We start from the raw sequence: 13,789 nt of genomic DNA, 5'->3' as shown, positions 1-13,789 counted from the left end.
CGCTGCAGAGACTTCTTCCTAATCAAAAGAAAGTAATTGGGCTACAGTAACCCCGATGCCTGAATTTATAGCGAAGCGGTGATCTGTGATTGGTGCTTTGCAGAGCCCGCCTAACTGTTAGCCAGGAAGGGCTTTTCGTCCTCCGAGTCTGTGTTTCTTCGGAGTTATAAATCCATATTTTTTGTAAAATGCGTGCCACGAAATCACCCCAGTTTCTTCGGGGAGGGAAGAGAAGACGGTGGACTTTCATTCGGGGGAATTTCTTGCTGTTGGGACCCCAGATGAGAGAGAAAAGACGTGTTTAACCCCGCGTTGTGAAGCCAGAGAGACCCCGGGAACGGCAAACTTTTGTTTTTCCTTCTAAATTAAAATAAAACCCATAGATAAAAAGTCTCCCCCGTAATGCATGCTTATTCTTTAGGGGGTTCTCTCCAGGTTAGGATAGAAATAGAGGGGGCAGCTTCATTATTTTTGGCGTAAATTGATTTCAAAGAGAAGGAAGTAACACAATTTCATGGCTTAGCTTTGAATACGGATAAAGATTCGACTCTCTTAACCGTATCTTTAACTATTAAAGACACGGTATTTCCACAGAATTTCGTGTTTTGGGAAAATAGGAGACCTTCGGATAAATGTATATACGCTTGAAAAGTGTCTGGAACTTGCTAGGGCTTTGCAATTTTTATGGTGTTCTGTAAGTGAATAGCAAGGGGTTTATTTATTTTTTTTTTTTTAATATTTTCTGTTTATAAAGTGAATCTGTGAATGCCTCGTTAATGCATACAAATTCCGGATAAACCTCTAGTTTAATGTTTTCTGAGATATAGTAGTGTATATTATTATTTAACACTTGCAGAAATCAGAGGCAGATTTGTAGGGGGGGGAAATGTCAAACAGGTATATATACACTAATGCGTGTGGCATACTACTTAAACATTAATAGAGCCAGCTGAAGCCTCTATTCTCCCCAACTAAAATAATGTGGAAATCTGGCCTGTGTGAACAGAATACTTCAGCTCCAATGTTACCTACAAATATTTGGACGCAGATTGTTGTGGTTTGGGGTGGTTTTTTTCTTTTTTTTTTTTTTTTTCCCCCTAGGTTTCATAAAATCTAGCATTCTCTTCTTTAAAGGAAAAAGAAAACATTTGTCAATGTAAGTTTTCATCCAAATCCTCACAATACTTAAAAAAATTTCAGACAAACGTCATAAATCAGAATCAGCTTTAATTATTATGATCCCACTTAATTATTAAGTCTCACAACAGAAGTGAGACACATTAAGTAACATATTAAGTGACAACAGAAGTTAATTACATTTTTTTAAGGGCTGCTATGGATTGTTTGGGATAATTTTTGATTAAATCAGAAGACAAAAGTCTTGTTTGACTTCTAATTAAAAAAACAGCCAGAATTCTTTTTTTCCTTGGTTGAAAAACACAAATTCGGCCCGAACCATTGTACTTTGTAAAAATTTGTAATGCAAAACATCAGTGGGCTCTTTCAGGAAAGGAGCATCTGTTCTAGCACGGATGAATTTGGGATTCTAGAAGACAAGTAGTAAGTTGCAAAAGGCCCTGACATTTATTTTCATACATTAAATGTAGAAGACAGAATTAAGTAATACTTAAGAGTAATGATTTTCAGTTGAAATGAGATGGATTAAAATAGCAAGGATAAATGATACATTAGAATAACATTAGAATAACAAAAGTGAAAACAATGAACTGTCACTTTTTCCTATTCTCTTTTAGTTCTATTTTTATTTGGTTGCATCTGCATGCAGTCGAGCTAATAAATAGTTTGAGGGAGAGAAGGACAGGAAAGGAAAAGCAGAGAAAGGGAAAAATTAGGCTTATCAGTAATGCACAGTAAAAAACAGAGTGTAAGGCATATAGAAGCAGGCTGTGAAATCTGCCACGCTTCTTGTCGTTCCCACATAAGCAACGAGACCAAATGCACAGTAGCCATAGGGTTTGAAAGCTCAGGCTGGTAACTCAAATCAACTGTAGGAATATTTTTCTGAGATGTAAAAAAGGCAGTTGCTGGTAGCAAGATAAGGGCATTATGCTTATTTTCCAGGTTAAGTGGATGAAGATGGGCATAAAGGAAAATCAGACTACAAGTGATGCAAAAGACAGAGCAGGGATGGGTTGTCATCTATCCAGGTCTGCTTAATGCACAGTCTTCTGGGAATAAGGACTGAAAGAAGCTTAATGTGCCTTAATCTCTGTAGCTTTGGCAATTTAGTGTTAGATCTCTGCAAATCTAGTTTATTGCACTTGAAACTGCTCAGAAAGCTGGGAGCAACTGGGAGTGGACAGTAACTGCTGGTAGAAGAGTGCAGCTGCAGCCCCAGGGGTGGGTCCTCTTCACCGGCATCCACACATTTGGGCAAGTTTCACTTCAAGCTTGCTCTTTGTAAACCTGTTCTCAGTCCACCAGGAGGAAAGAGATTTCCTCCCCCATAAACAGGTTGCAGGTTAAAGACAGGAGGTAGAAAGAGACTGGAGCTCTCAGATCTTGCTCCCTAAATAGTGGCAGTCACTTAACTCCATCCACAGCACATAGGAATTTGTGTCCCTACCCTGTAACAAGTTTTAAAGGGACAAGACCTCCTCCGCTTTTGTAAAGAAAGCAGATGAAGGCGGCCATGATTTCAAGGAGCAGAATTTAGGACTTCTCACACTTTTAGTTCTGGATGGGTCCAGGTAAATCCACATGTCTTTTAACCAGTTCCTTCCTCTGGGTGCTGGCTGTTTTGACTTGGACTTCTGAAGTTCCTTGCTTTTCCCTAAATAGTCTGAGACCTGGCAACTGGCCTGTGGCATTATGTGTCAGCAACCTTCATTGTACCTATTCCTACACATCAAAACGGCCCTGTTCTGCATAAAGCATTATTCCTGGCCTACTTCTGAGAGGTGAGAATTTTCCTGATCTTCCCAACCTTTTTTTTTTTTTTTTTTTTTTTTTTTTTAAAGAGAGCATCTTTGGAGATATGAGGTGATGTGAAAAGGGGAGGCTTTTCTGGGGTGATTACCCCCCTGGGCCCAGCAATGACATTTGCTAGCTAATTGGATAAAATAAACTTGCCAGAAAGTCTGAACAGTTTTCAGGTTAGCATTGCTGGAAATAGCTGTTAAATGCAACACTGGACCAAAATAATAATTCTCGGCTTTTAGAGAGACCAATCCCAATTAACCTTAGAAATAGCACTGATATTGCCCTGGGTGTTTTACAGATGATGGAAAAAGACAAAGCAAAGCAAGCATCCCGCCACATAACTCAGCAAATCAGTCTCAGAGTTTTTCAACCTGACAGAGAAATTTTCTTACTGACAAGAAACACGACTTGGAAAAAATGTTTTGAGAGTGATCTGATAATAAAAATTGTTTGCAGTTTCCACGTGAAGAGACAAATATTTTAATGTGACTCCTTTTATGCTAAATTTCAGTCAAACAGCAAAGATTGAAAGTTATCTTGTTTTTCCTTTCCAAGCATCCTGTCCAAATGCAGCCTCTGATTATCTCATACTCAGAACTTCAAACCAATTTCTTATGCCTCCTTAAAATGCATACCCTTACATCCTCAAAACAGAAGTTAATTTTCATGCATCATCACATAACCTGCCCTGGCTTCCTTCCTTGCCTCGAGTATAGGTTCCAGTGGAGATTACAGAAGATCCTATAAAATGCTAGAGCGTTTTCTAATGCAATGATATTCAAAATAGAAATAGTTCATATATAACATAAGAAATCATTCCTAAAACTATATAGCAAAGAAAACACTTGATTTTTTTCTTATCAAGACAGTAGCTCCACATGGAGGAGAAACAGATTAGACGTTAGATAAATAGAGGCAGATTAGACATTCAGACTGCAGGAGGAGAACAATCCAGATAAACTGATTAGCCAAATTTATCTGAAAGCCTACACTCATTTAATTACGATTACTATTGCTAGTATGGTGAAGACCTAGAGAAATTACAATCTTTTAACTGAAGCATGCTATCCTCTTGACAAAGAATGATTTTGCAGACAAGTAATCACTCTCAACATTAATAATAAAAGCACCATACCAAGATCAAAAGACATTAGTCACGTTTCTGTTGTGCTGCAGCTATGTTCTCAATACTGATTCAGCAATTACAAAGTTTATATAGTAGGGAAGAGTTAACATGTCGAAGGGCTGTCAGTAGTAAAGAAGCCTGTATCCTTTCATGTATATACTTTAACTAAACTAACAAAAATATACTGAGAGATATTTCAATGTTAGGTCAATCACATATCCTAAAAGAATAAAACCCCTATCTTGCCTTCTAATCTAACACCTAAGGCAATAGGTCCTACGCCCATATTCAAAGAAGAGTCAGCTAGAGCACGGAGATACTACAGCCTCTCTTGGCAGTCTGTTCAAAAAAAAAATATCTTCCTTATGTTTAAGTAGAATTTCCTGTGTTTCAGTTTGTGCCCATTGCCTCCTGTTCTGCCCAGTACTGAGAAGATTGTTTCTGTCTCCTTTTTTCCCCCCATCAGGTATCTGAACGCATGGATAAGACTTCTCTGAGCCTTCGCTTCTTCCAAGTCTCAGCTTTTTCAGCCTCTCCTCATATGAGAGATTTTCCAGTCCCCTAATTATCTTTGTGGCCCCCCGCTCATCTCACTCCAGATATATCCATGTCTTTTTTGCACTGGGGAGCCCAGAGCTGAACACAGCACTACAGGTGGGTGTCACCAGAGCTGATTGGAGAGAAACAATCATTTCCCTCAGGACTATTTTGCAAATAATACTTGTCCAGGTTAAGTTGTGAAATCTGTGTACAGATTGACCCTGAATGACACTCCTGCCACTTTTTAAATTTTGGTAGTTAATTAAAGGTAGCTTCAATAAACATTGTTGCCTCTCACACAGTCCTTAGTTTCAAGGCTTGTCAAGACCAGATTGAGGAACCCTGATTTGGCTCAGTAATCCTGTAGTCCATGACTGTAGGACTTGGAAAGGCTAGTTGGAGTCTCAGCAAAATTGCCACTTTAAAAAAAATCCCCACATTCTGGAGTGATCAAAAGGTGGGGAGAAGTGACTCTCCTCCTGCCATAACTGTTAAATAGTTGCTAACAAGCAAAAAAAGGGCTGTGCATGTTAATGAATCAAGCCCAAAACTCCTTGCCTGTCCAGAAACTGACAGGCTAAAGAATCAAAATATTCCTTCCAGCTTCTGAAAGCCTGTGGATCAGCTATCCTTTTGTAACCAAGTTGTACTTCCCACCACCCATCTCCGGGACTGAGAATTATCATTAGTAGTATTATTATTAAATATAGGAATCCCAGTTATGAGGAGAATTTCTTCTATTGAATTATGTAAACTATAAATTTTGCATTGTTTTTAGTTGAAAAAAAAAAAGAGAAAGCAGGTGAATAAAGAAAGACAAAGAAATGCTAGGGTCCTACATGCAAAAGCATGAAAAAGTAACCCTATCTGTAACTCTCACTGAGCGCCTGGAAAAAAATGAAATGTCATATGTATGTCACATGCTATCTGTTCTCCCAGGTACCCAACACAGACAAATAACAATTCTTTTTTTTATGAGCCAGATTGCAAATACTGATTCAGTCAGAAATGGAAATTGAAACTAGGCTGTCAATGTAGAAAGCCTACGTCCTACCCCTTCCATGGAACTCAGGATGCACATGTTACTAGATGCCATTTCCTAAGCTATCAAAGGTAGTTCCAGTTCTTCATGCTGAGTGAAAGGGAAATAGGATGCTAAAAGCTTATCTGTGATAATACGCAGTAGACCAGCCTATGCAGCCATTCTGTTACTCCTAAGGTATCTGAAGAATATTGGCAAGAACTAAGCACATGATAAGGCATTCTGGGTTACAGGTTTAGGCATCGCTCAGGTTTACAGACTCAGTACACCCTGGGGAAGGAATACCTCATTGATATTGAGTTGCACTAATTACCAGCTCAGCCAAATTCAAGGAAGATATGAATAAAAATAAGAATTTACAGTACTCAAGACAGACATTTTTTTGTAAGACATAAGGGAAGAAATTAAAACCATGTTTAACTGGCTTGCTCCAAAATTAACATTAGAAAGAGTCTCAATAGAAGATGTAATGTTTCCCAAGAGCTGGCTGATACACTGCAGATTTTACCTCTCTTTCATTTTATTTCATTTTAGAAAAATATTAGAATTAAAACTAATAATCAGGGAAACTTGGTCTAACACAACCACCCACCCCCAGGGTAGAAAGTTATATTTAAATGTTTATGATTATCAACTAGGAAATTAAAATGTTGTGACAAGCTGAGTTCTGCGAGGATCAGTCTTAGGCCCGATATAACATTATGTATGATCGGAATTACAGTCTACAGGGCATGTATAGAAGTACAATGGGTACCACAAGCAAAGAAATGCTAGAATGACGGGGGACAGTTTATGCCTGATAAGTTGGAGACACTGTCTTCAAAAATGTGTGGGATACTTTACCTGGAAAGAAATATATAAATTTTATAAATCTGGGACAGTAGCAGTTGATTAGAACCTGGTAGATCTGGATCTTCAGGTTGCAGTTATAAGTTGACAATGAATCAACAACAGTATGTTACTAGGTGTTAGGAAAGGAACATGATGACAATATCTACAAGACAGATGAAGAAGATCTTACTCTGTAGACAGGAACAGTATAGTCTCACTGGGAGTTCTAGGCCTAGTTTTTAGTACTGAACTTCAGGTAATGAGAAGTGAACAATAAGGGAATACACAGAAGAGAGCAACAGTAATTATGAGAGAGGTCTAAGAACTATTCCCTTAATGGAAAGGCACATACTGTTGGAGTTCTCTGACTCAAAAAGAAGGCTAAAAACCTGAAGTTTCTTCTCAAACACTTAAAACGTGAAGAGGAAAGAATTCATCTTTCCTCTACACATTGTAGGAAATACAAGAACTAATGTTCTTTGTTGCAGCAAGTTAGCAGTAAAGAAATAATTTCCAATAGGAACTAAAGTGACACACTAGAAAATGTTATTTGGGAAGATAGTGGCGTCTCTAAGAATCAGTGAGACTGAGCAACCAGCATAAATAAAATGTGTTCAGTTGACTCCTGATGATGGGCGGAGAGCAACACAAATTGCTGATGTCTAGGTACTGGTAGTTATCACAGAACTATAGATTAGAGAGAATCTATGCAGGCAGGGGAGGAGGGCAGGGTGCAATACACATGCACTTAGTAAGGCTTTTGGAGCCATCTCACAGAGCATTCTAATTTACAATCTGAAGGAGTATGGGCAGGATCAACAGGCTGTTAGATGTTTGAAAAATGACTGTAGAACAGGGTCAAAGGGCTCTAGTTAACAAATTAGTGACTGTGGACACTCAGTAGAGAAAACAACACCCCAGGGCTGAATGAATATTTGATATTAATTGGTGTTTTCAGTAAAACCTGGATGATAAGAGATAATGTACCCTTAGCATGCATGGAAGATACTAAGTTAAGGACGGTAGACAGAGCTAAAAGTAAGACACCCCATTAAAAGGGACTTTAGCAAACTTGAGGTATAGGCCAAAAGAAATCTTGTGGAGTTTGTCAAAGAGAGGTGCAAAGTTCTGCACAGGAAGCAGAACAGCTACTTGCATGGGCTGGGAAATGACTGGTCTGACCTGGATGGAGCCTGGGGGTTGTGGTGTCTTTCTCAGCTGCTGGATCCTTAAAGGCAAGCCTGCTGCTGTGTCCAAAGCCTAAGCATAAATAAAACCCTGCAAGCAGCTGGGGTTTCCAACCGAAGTATTTGGTTTTCCAACCAAGTATTACTGTAACAAAGACAAAGCACAGCAGTAGGGTCTGGAGAAACCGACAGAATGCACGTCACCATTTTCCAGACTTGGCTTCCTCCAGAAACACAGCCCAAGACAAAATTCAGTACATTCCTGCAGCGGTGGCCACAGCAGATTCATTACTTGGAAAACTATGCCCCAGAGAGACTGTTTGGACAGGGCAGTACTTCAGCTGCTGTTAAGTACTTACAACTCCGTAAGAGTTGGCAGAGTTTGATGGGAAAACTTACTGCCCAGTGCAGCTCTGTGGGAGCCCGGGCAAGGAGAGGAGCTGATCAGTCTCGGCTGTGCAGGAAATGTGCTTACCATGATTTCATGATACATCTTTCTAGCTTAATTAATGATCAATGTATTAAGAGACCTGTGCTGCTTTAACTGCTGGTTAAGAAAGAAGAGTAAGGGTTTAAGAGAAGCAGTCAAGTGTCAGCTGTGGTTGCCGAGTAGCTGGTTTGCTGTTTGCTCTCCTTTACCCGAATGCAGGAGAAGATTTGCATGGTGTGCTACAGAGCTCTGAACTCCATGGACCACCCGGTTCTGGGGAAAACACCTGGAGTGCCTTGGTTGGAGTTGGAGAGGTCTGACTGGGCTTGATCCTTCATTGTCTTCCTGGGAGAAGTCCAGAGCACAGGGAGGAAACCAACATGGGCAAAGGGGTGCCCCTGCCTGCAGTTGCAGGTTATTGACCCTGTCCCTTCTCTTCCATGTCCTAAAACAACTTTGCATGAGGAACTGGTTATATTGCTATCTTCCCAAGACCTCAAACCTGGTCTAGGAGTTCCTCCAGCCTTTCTTCATAGACCTCCTCAGCTACAGCAGCTATTCAGTGAGCCTGCCAGCTCCCTGCCCACGATGAGTGAGCAGACAGGCTGTACATGGGGGGAGCTGCCAGGCTGCAATCAGAAGCCATGAGCAGATGTTTCCTAAAACTTTGATGATGGGGAAAAGAGGGACCTACATATCTTAGCAAGCCTGCAGCTTGTGCATGGGGTGCTGGGGATGAGGTCCATGTAAGCCTTGTCCTTCCGAGGCAGAGTGGTGAGACACATCACACATCCAGAGTAATACTAGGCTGGCCATGGACAACTGTCCTGACAGCTGGTACATTGTTGTGTGAGAGAAACACTCCAGAAAGTGTATTTTTGCAATTCTAGCACAAACAGCGTTGCTTTGAAAGGAACCCTGAAACATCTGGCCTGGTGAGGAGGACATGTGAGTGGTGGCAGGGCCATGCGTGTTGCTTGGGTGTTGGTGCCTGCCAAGCACAACATTCCTTCGGAAGTGCGTGTGCCATGTCCCTTCCTGCGATCCGCTGTTGTGGAGACTAATCCTGTGATGTCGTTTTCCATGAGGAAACGGCATCCAGCTCCTGCTGGTTTACAGAGCAACACAGCAGTGACTCAGGCAACATGCGCTCGCCCTCGCCTGCAGCTGGCATGGCGCAGGGGAAGCGAGATGGCGTCTAGAAGATTTTCCCCCTGAATGGATCATCCTCTGATCTGTAAGAAACTGCTCTCTGAGCATGGCAAACCGCATCCGTAAAGGTCAGCCCAGGCTGCTGGGCCATGACAGAGGTATTTTCTTGATTTATCTGTCCTTGTGTAGTTTCTGAACTTGGCAGCAAGAAGGAGGTTAGAAACAGTCCAACCTCTGGTATCTCTGTCTGACAGGAGCCTTTAAAACAGAAGATGAGAATGAAGGTCCCCACCTCTGACTGTCTCAGCTGATGGGGAAGGGAAAGGGAGAGATGTTATCAATCATTAAACTAAATTTGTTATCGCAGTCCCCCCAAATCTTATCATGCTTATCGAATAGATAGCTATGACCAACACACTGGGAATCTGATAGCTGTAACATTTAAATATTTAAACATTTGGTGATATTGTTTGCTAGTTTTACTTAAGCAACATAAACCACTTTTGCAACTATGCTACTGCCAGGAGATTCCTTCCAAATGGCAAATCTACACACGCAAATGTTGACTTGGGCCTCAGTCTCAAGAGAAAAGTTTTCTGTGCTTAAGATATTTCTTACCAAAAATCACGTGGTCTACTCAATCTCAGTAAGCACAGCTTTGTATTGTGGCTTACATGCTGAACTGAAGTGAGGGGTATGTGGGCACAGGGACACAGGAAACAAGGACCACTGGAGTAGATTAAAAGCCCAAATTGTGCCAAAGAAGTCAGATCTTGTGCAGTTTACAGTCTTACCCACATGTAGAGACAGGTCCCAGTAGATCACATCTCCGTGCTGTCAGAGTTGAATGCTCTCCAACCAGGTTCTTTTAGATATTATGCACAAGGAGAGTTTAACATTTAATATCAAATTTCCTTATTGAGCATATTTGGCATTATATGGGATTTTGATTTAGTGGAGTGATACACAGCGATGTACTTAAACTGCATCACAAGCATAATATAGCACTTGCGACATACAGTTGAATCACAGTGCAAACATGATTGTCGTTACTGGTCTCTATATGCTCATTGTCATGATGCTGGGCCTCCCCAGTTGCCGGGAAGGAATACGTTGGTTGAAACCATGTCAAGCCCATTGCTCCTTCAAACTTTGTTTTATTTCTTGTCCCGTTTTTATACTTTATGTTGGGCTGAGCCACATCTATGCTGTTCCCCTTGCCTCTCATGCTGGTCTGGCTTGCTCAGTTATTTGTTAATTGTCTGAGGGAACCCGATGATTCACTGGTGCAGCCGTCTTATCTAAAACCATGGTAACCCTCCAGTCTCCCTGGTGTTGAGATAAAAGCAGCCTTCTTTAGGGTACACTATTCCTCAAGCTCATTGTCTTTTTACCCTTCTCCTCTGATCTCTCCTCCACTGTGGGGGTGTGTTGGTCTGCCAAAAGTGCTCACTACAAGGGAACAATTTGTTTCTTTCCCCCAGATAGTCCAGATGAAATCTGCTGTGTTTTCAGCATGGCAGATCATAGGAGCAGGACAACAGTGGTCTGTACAACCTGTCTCATTCACAAAGGACAGATTGCAATTCCATTTTTCCTTTGAAAGTGACAGAGAATATTTTGAATAGGGAATGGTGCACCAGCTGCCAGTGAGTGGAAAGCACAAGGAATATGAAAACTTGTCCAATACTCATCCAAAGTTCAAAACTACTAGTTTGAAAAATATGAATACATTTCCAGAAGTTTATTCATATATATTCTCTCAACACAATGTCCAACAGTAAAATTTTTGGCTAATATTGATCTAAAACTTGAAGCCTGAAGTTCTATTAGCATTTCATCAATGCTCGACTTTTTTAAAATCAGGATTAAATTAATAACTACAAGAGCCCTATCTTATTGTACTAGACTTTAAACACATATTAAAAAACATCATCTTAATTACCTAGAGGATGCAAAAGCAGAATATAAGCAAGACATCTGAAAACTTACAAACGGAAACCAAAAGCTGAGTCTAAAAATCACGGTGATAGATAGCAAGTGTTCTCAGTACATCAAAAGCTTTGTCATTTGCCTCTGTCTCGCTGAATTAAATCTGCCTTGATTCCACCTTGTTGTGAATCTGGCCTTAGCCTACAATCCAGTGTTCCAACTGAACAAAATTTTAAGTGTTCTTGCTTGAGCACTGTTACTAGTAAGTATGGGCAGGGGTGGTGGAGCAGAAAGAGAGGGGGACTGAAATTTTGTGTTCTGCCTGTAGTGAGACACTAGTAACTGAAGAAAATAAAGTCAGTTATAATTAAAAAACTCCAAAACTATTCTGAAATACTTCTTTAGGATTTAGGATCTCTATTTACAGCAGAAAAAAATTGAGTTTGTTTACTGCTTTGTGACCTGTCAGTGCTGTATAAGTAAGAAATGTAGCAAGCATAATAAATTATTAAAGCCCCACTATCATACTCAGCTCACACATTCGCTCACCCCAGGAAAAGAAAGGAGGTATGCTGAGGTCTATACCAAAGCTAAGGAGACTCCCCATTATACCTATGCATTCATTACTCTGCAGCTTTGCAACAGGAAGCAGAGTTGCTCCAGCCTGCGTAAAAGCTGTGCAGCCTCTGCCAGGTGAAGGATGGTAACTAAAAGTGTTCCGTGGGGGTTGCTTCCTACTGGAAGAAAGGAAAAGCAAAGATCATTCCTATGTTTATTAATATACTCCTTTTCTGAAGTGATGCAGATTAGCTAGGGAGAAGAAAATTTTCATCTAAATCATATTTGTTACCCTCTACTAAAAAACAAAACAAAACAACCCAACAAAACCCCACAAAACCCAACACCAAAAAGACATAGATTTGATCAAGAAAACATCTAGGGACAGTATTAGAAACAATATTTGAGAAACTAGGATAATAAGTTCCCCTTTTAATATGACTCCTTTGGTTTTATGATGGAATTAATTATTAAACAGACTTAGGCAAGCTACTCCTTTCCAGTTTAGTTGAACAACAGAGAGAAACTACTTACAGTATGTTATACATGACACTATTTGAAAGACTATGTAGCAAATTTGCTTGCATTTCCTACATAAAGGACAGAAGAAAATCAAATTGTAAACCTTTTTTTTTTTGCATTTCAGAAAAAATGGAGCCATTTCTTATGTGTTAGTCCAGCAGTTATTTCAGCTCAGAATGTTCTTATACTGTGACATTTGTAACATCCTTAGACAAGGAGTGCACCTTACTTTCACAAATACCAATTCAGAATCTTGTTTGTTTCCAATATACATTTAGACCCATAAAACAAAGCCAAAGATTGATCTGCAGTACAAGAGAAAGGCGATTTTCTTATTGATTAGGATAGCAAAATGTAAATCCATATTTATACTAAAGGATATTTTGTGAAAAATAAGGATAAAATCCCCACAGCAGTAAATCCAAGTGAGTAAAATTAGTAAAACACATTATCTAATAAAATGAAAAAGATTCTATTCCACCTTTTTTTTTAATATGTGCCTACAGACTCAAAATTGCTTATATAAAAATCAGAAGAGAGTATCAAACTTCCCATTTAAGAAATGGGAGGTGGGAAGCAAAACGCAAACCCCATATATTAGAAAACCTGCCAGCACAGATATTGTGGAAAATTCCCTAAAACCAGTACAAGATTTCAAAACATTAAAACTTCTGAAGGATAGTTTATAGAACTTTGAATACAAATAAAATAAAACCGTTAATGAACAGCAGCATGAATATTATGATAATTTTAAGCCGTTCAAACAAACCGCAGTCATTGCAAGAAAATAAACTACAAACACGGATGCAGAGCAGGTGGGTTATACAAATCCAACGACGGGGGGGGAAGAAAGCTTTACAATTGTTACGACCGTGTACGTGGAGGGAGTTTTGTTTCTTTTTTTTTTTTGTCGGAGGGGTGTCATTTTCTTGTTTCCTTTGTAGACTGTACAGCCCTGATAAACAGGTAGCGGCAAGCGATGTTCCTCTACGCTCTGTGACGGAAGCAGAAAAAAACGGCGGGAACCCCGCCCCTTCTCGCGGCAGTCCCCAACCAGGTCGGATCCCAACCCATAAAAAACCACGCGCCGACCCAGTCCCGCCACACTCCACTCCCGGCTCGCAGCGGCAGGATGTCTGGCAGAGGCAAGGGCGGGAAGGGGCTCGGCAAGGGGGGCGCCAAGCGCCACCGCAAGGTGCTGCGCGACAACATCCAGGGCATCACCAAGCCGGCCATCCGCCGCCTGGCTCGGCGCGGCGGCGTCAAGCGCATCTCGGGGCTGATCTACGAGGAGACGCGCGGCGTCCTGAAGGTCTTTCTGGAGAACGTGATCCGCGACGCCGTCACCTACACCGAGCACGCCAAGAGGAAGACGGTGACGGCCATGGACGTGGTCTACGCCCTGAAACGCCAGGGACGCACCCTCTACGGCTTCGGCGGCTAAAGCCTTTCGCCCCCCGGACCATCTCGAGAACCCAAAGGCTCTTCTAAGAGCCACCCACTGAAACTGGAAAAGAGCTGTATTG

General features: G+C 40.9%; 1 protein-coding gene across 1 annotated transcript; it reads left to right on the top strand.

Annotated features, from left to right (window-relative positions):
• Nucleotides 1–13,395: 13,395 nt before the first annotated feature.
• Nucleotides 13,396–13,707, top strand: LOC141479675 (histone H4). The gene has a single exon (XM_074168955.1). The coding sequence runs from the start codon at nt 13,396–13,398 to the stop codon at nt 13,705–13,707; it is 312 nt and encodes a 103-aa protein (XP_074025056.1).
• Nucleotides 13,708–13,789: the final 82 nt, after the last annotated feature.

This window comes from Numenius arquata, chromosome 2 (genome assembly GCF_964106895.1).
Source record: "Numenius arquata chromosome 2, bNumArq3.hap1.1, whole genome shotgun sequence".
NCBI classification, from domain to species: Eukaryota; Metazoa; Chordata; class Aves; order Charadriiformes; family Scolopacidae; genus Numenius; species Numenius arquata.
The sequence above is the reverse complement of the archived record's forward strand: the minus strand, read 5'-3'. Positions and strand labels throughout refer to the sequence as shown.

Excerpts from the sequence above, each read along its gene's own strand:
- LOC141479675 (XM_074168955.1), top strand. The coding sequence starts at position 13,396 with ATGTCTGGCAGAGGCAAGGGCGGGAAGGGGCTCGGCAAGGGGGGCGCC.